Here is a 5,432-nt window from a genome sequence, read left to right on the forward strand (position 1 = left end):
AAAAAAATAAGAGAAAACTAAATTAAAAATGAAAACAAGGTGAACTCAAAGAGAAACAAATTAATCTGACACCAGTCCCCGGCAGCGGCGCCAAAAATTGACAGGCGTCAAACCTGTGCAATAATAAATACCTGCTTAAATAAAATACAAATTCTGTATATAGCGGTAAGCAGGGTCGAATCCACAGGGATTGGGGATAATTTAATTTCTTCTCAAGTTCCAGATATGGGGGGTTTTGAAAATGAGAATAACTAAATTACTTGGAATAAATTAAAATAAAATAAAATAACTACAACTCAAATAACTAATTATCACAATAAAAATAATAATGGACGAACTCTAGCCAAGAGACAACTTCGGAGATGGTTCACTTAATTCGATCACAGATGCAAGGATTATTCCAGTTACTATCTGATAAATTAGTTATAGTTGTCATACACGCGATAAATAACCAACTCTTCCTCAATTTGTCGATAGCCAAGGTACGACCGTTGACTATTTCTCTAATCAGGAAATAACCCTAGGTACGACCATAGAAGTTCAATTCCCTAATTGCATGAATAATTAGAAGAGCCTAATTCTAACCAATCAACACGCTACGAGGGTCTCTTTAAGTTAGCCTGTCTATCTCCCTGACACAAACCCAATCATGCCAGTTGCCACCAGTTTAGAATAATTAAACAATTACGGATTTAACTATCCTAATTGGCTTCAGGTTATTGAATTAATCTAGAATCCGGGCCCTGGATAATCGAATAATAAAACAACCATATGAACATAAAGCAGAAGATAGACAAATACCAGTGAATAATGGAAATAAATAAAAACTAATTCGATCTCACAAATTTAGTTGAACCAAGTCCTCCGTTGTTCTTGATTAGACAAACTTAGCCACGTCTCATGAGAAAATCTTCAAGTAATTTCATTGAGATCCAGGCCATCAAAAGAGCCAAGAAAGAAACAAAACTAAACTATGCTAAAAAGCTGAACTAAAACTCTCCCTTCAGCCTTTCTTATATAGCCAAAAGGATACATGACACAAGGCTTTCCTTTATCCCGTGGTCCCCGCACGAATTGAGAGTCCAATTCCAATTTACAAGCCTTGTACGTTTCTTTCTCATTTTAAAGTCCAAAAGGAATGATGACTCCAAATGCTCTTATCCCGTGGTCCCCGCCGAGATTGAGAGTCAAACAAACTCAAAAGAAAAGCCTGACGAATTACTCCTTGTTTCCTAATGTTCCTAGGACTCCTTGTACCAGCCTTCTCTTCATCAGCTAAAAAGGGAAGCCGTTTGTTTGATCTCTTGTGGGACACGTTGAGGGAGCTTCATAGAAGACTCCCACTTGTGAAGTAATTTGCTTCAAAAAGTCCCTGCTTTTTGTAGTTTTCTGCTCCATTCCCTGGAATTAAGTCCAGATACCAAATATGAGTAAATATCAACAATTAACACAATATTTGATACGAACAAAAGGGGAAATTAATAATAAAATTGCAAACAAATAATGCCCTATCAAATCACGTGCATTTTCTTTTTCTAAAATCACTACAAACCTACCACCACACCAAGCCAATCGAGCAAGCTATTATTTATAACTCAGTCTCCATTTCAAGTGATTGTAACAATATTCGCGGCTTTAGAATCATTTTGTTGCCCAAAGGCTTTCCCTAAAAACACGAGATCAAATATAACCCCATTTAAAAAACCTAAAAGCTTGCCTATAACTTTCTCAACCCACTAGCAATAGCTAATCTAACCCATCACCACCTATATGGATACTAGAAACAATGCCACAGTGACCCAAAGAATCACCCATTATTACTCCGTAATCTCCATTAGAGACTAATCCTATCTCCATAAAAAAACCCACTGTTCACAGTAGCAAATCAAAAATAGAAAGATGCATTTTTCATTCTTGTTTTTCATTTTTTGGCGACAAATGTAGTTACGGATATCTATTAAATTTTTTTATGAATATCTAATAAAATTTTTTGAATAAATAGACACAACAATATACCAATCATCCGGTCCCTCTTACTTTCAGCTATTGGTTTCAAATTTATTCTTTATATTTGCCATCCTCTCCTTATATAATTTGATAATGAAGAAATTCTTTTTTCCGTTCTTTACTCTCTATTGAATCAGCACTTGCTAATATTTGCAATAGAATGTGAAGAAAGAAAGGGATCAAGTAATAAAATAAGAAGAAAAGAGATAACAAAATTTGGAATAGACATTGGAAATGAGAGGGAATAGTGATGAGTATGGTGGTTTAGGTGGTGGTTATGAATCTAGTGATACATAATATGGGATGAAGGAGAGGAGTTAGAGAGAGAGGTGAAAGGAGGCGACTGCAGACTATATGACAATTGGGAATGTTTTGCTGGTTCTATTGATATGGTATCTTTCTTTATGAATCAACTAATTAAGTGAAGGACATTCTAGTAATTTTGTTGCACCAAGAGAGGTCAATGTAATTATGTAAACCTAAGGGGAGTTGAGTGAAATTGTCAGAAACCTCAAGGGAGGTTTCTGAAATTATCCCTTTATTTTAAAAAAGAAAATAAATACAAGCACACTAATTATCTAGTACAATGAGACGCTATCGTTCTAGCAATACTTAATTTACTAGTCTTCGTGAAACCAGGCCAATGCAGGATGAAGAAAAGTTGTAATGGAACCAAGATCTGCACGATTATGATCATCATCATCATCATGTGAAAGAGCTGTTGGACAAGAGTTGGGAGGAAAATCGTTGGTCTCAACCTCATAATTGGTCTCAATGTTGGTACCCTGTACTACTCCCTCGAAAAATTCGTGTGCGAATTGCACAACATCAGTGCTGAGAAAATCAAAAAAATACTTATCGTCCATTTCAAAATCCATCATGAAGCCCGAAGAGTAGCCTTCCTCCCCGGAAAATGTTGAAGGTGATTCCATTACCACACCTAAAGGTTGCTCGGCACCAACGGTATTGTTATGATCAGTAGGAGTTTTGTTGAAGTTGTCTTTGGCATCAGCGCTGGACGGCGGTGCTTGAGCTTCCTCCGGAGCAATAATATCGGGTTGTTGTGTACCTGCAGAAGTTTGCAAGTCTTCGTCGATGAAAACTTTAGTGAGCCTCCTCGCCTTTGTGCGGATCACATGAGTACAGGATTTAAGCTCAAGCTTTTCTGAATTTGGCGGTTGATCAGTTCTTGTTAAATTTTGCAGCGATGGTGGGGATCTGGACCTACTTGATGACGGCTTCGTTAGTGGGGCAGAGGAGCAGGCTGGTAAGTGTTGACGGCCTTGAATTTTCTTGACGATTTTGGTGTTCCAGTAGTTCTTGATCTCATTGTCAGTTCGACCAGGAAGCCTTCCAGCTATCAAGGACCACCTGCAAGACACAGTAATAACCCTTTATAAATGATACGATATGGCGAGGAGGTTCTAATCAAGGATTAAGATTGAGATCACACGATTTAAAGATTCTGAGTTTAAATCTCTCTTCTCTTTCTTCACTTATTATATTCCATTTTTCTCCTACTAAAAAATTAAAAAGAAAAGGAATACTATATACTTGAGATTTGTCTCAACAAATTAAGTAGTTAAACCCATTGGCACTAGACTTGCGATGATATGAAGAAAGAAAATAGGAATGTTGTTTTGAAAGTTATACATTACTTTTAACCGCTAGTTAAATGTATTGGCCCATGGCTACACTTGCATTATTGTGAAGAAGAAAGTTAAATATATCAGAAATGTTACGAAAAGTTATAAACTAGTTTTAAACCCCGGTTTCTTGAATTTATTGTTATTCCATACCTAATCCCAATATTTTAAGTATTTTCACTCCGAACGCTTTCTTTAAAATCCCAAACAATACAAATTAATAAGTTAAAGAGTTTTTTTTTTTTTGGTATGTCTGAAAGTTTACATGTACTGGAATCCTAGGAAGAAACACCGGTAGATTTCGCCTACCAAGCTAATTTGGACTTTTATAGCGCGGATTAGACCTGTCACCCATGACCGTAGTGCCACAAAAGACAACAAAATGTGAGGAGTAATTTCAGAAACCTGTCCTGAGGTTTTTTGCAATTCACTAAGCTTCCTTAACAATTTTAAAAATTACACTTTCCTCCCCCAATTTGACACTTTTAGTAACCAAACCTTAAAATAGAGTCAAATTTTAATGAATATCCTAAAAATCCTCATCTAATAAATTTTAATTTATTCTTCTAAACAATTGTAAAGTAATTTAGGACAATTACAAAGAAATGTGTGTCAAGATTTTCATGCCTATATTTATTGTTTAATAATCAACTGTAAAGATAAATCCCATACTTTTGTATGAGCATAGCAGCGTAGAAAGAAAAGGAGCTTCATTAGAATGTCAAGGCTAATATTTTCATTTTAAATGGACATGGGAAGTAAGTGTAATTTTTAAAATGTTAGGGGGCCAAGTGAAATTGTAGGAAACCTCAGGGGAGGTATCTGAAATTATCCCAAATGTAAAACATGCATGCGAAAGTAGGAAAGGATGAGAGTGGCTGGCCTGTTTCCAAGGAGTTTGTGCAGTCTGATTATGAGGTCCTCTTCATCATCAGTTATGTTTCCTCTCTTGATATCAGATCTGAGATAGTTCATCCATCGAAGTCTGCAACTCTTCCCACATCGTTTGAGACCTAGGTAATTTACACCAAGAAAATGAAACCTTGGTTCTACAATATACCCTTAACAAACTGACATGCTGCTCAACTATTATGCACTTGATATGATCAAACTAACTGACCTGCTCGTTTGGGAAGACTTGCCCATTTTCCTGCGCCGTGGGACTTGATATATTCTGTCAGTGTTTTATCTTCCAATGGAGTCCAAGCCCCTCTGTTTAGGCCTTCCTTAGCACAACATGGACGTCTCCCCATCTTTCTCTCTTGCCCGTGTATTTTTCTGAAGTTTTTGACTCTTAGTGGTTTCTTGTGCGAAAGCAAACACAGCGGGTGTCGGCAGTGATGGAGATTGGGGGAGTGAATTTAGGTAAGACTGCACGTTTCTGCCCAAATGGTAGAGGAATGTGTGCACATATATAGTGTTGGACTGGAGGTTACTTTTAAAATCTAGATCCAAATTCGAATGGTTTTCAAAGTCACTGGATCAGAGAATCATCGCGATCGAAAACCTACAAAAAAAAAAAAAAAAGTGCTAAGAATTAACATTTTATTCCTATGAAAAATAGAAGCAAATTGATGCAGAAATGAAATATTAGCAAGTTTTTCAAATAAATCCCACCTCTCTCCTATTAGAAAATAAATTAAGTTCTTCAACTAAAACATACAATTGTAAATATCATACGCTAATACATCAAAGCTTAAGTCTCTCTAGAATTTATTTTATTTTTGGCTCATAAATTACCGCAAATATTTGAAATGTTTGACAAATTTTGAATTCCAA

At 36.1% G+C, this 5,432-nt stretch overlaps 1 protein-coding gene across 1 annotated transcript; it reads right to left on the minus strand.

Annotated features, from left to right (window-relative positions):
* Positions 1-2,496: 2,496 nt before the first annotated feature.
* On the minus strand, positions 2,497-5,013 carry LOC113764095 (transcription factor MYB8-like). The gene is made up of 3 exons (XM_027308151.1): positions 4,774-5,013; positions 4,537-4,666; positions 2,497-3,378 (listed from the first exon to the last, which is right to left on the minus strand). The coding sequence occupies exons 1-3, from the start codon at positions 4,904-4,906 to the stop codon at positions 2,628-2,630; spliced, it is 1,014 nt and encodes a 337-aa protein (XP_027163952.1). The 5' UTR covers positions 4,907-5,013; the 3' UTR covers positions 2,497-2,627.
* Positions 5,014-5,432: the final 419 nt, after the last annotated feature.

The sequence above is a fragment of the Coffea eugenioides genome, chromosome 2 (assembly GCF_003713205.1).
Source record: "Coffea eugenioides isolate CCC68of chromosome 2, Ceug_1.0, whole genome shotgun sequence".
In the NCBI taxonomy this organism is placed as follows: domain Eukaryota; kingdom Viridiplantae; phylum Streptophyta; class Magnoliopsida; order Gentianales; family Rubiaceae; genus Coffea; species Coffea eugenioides.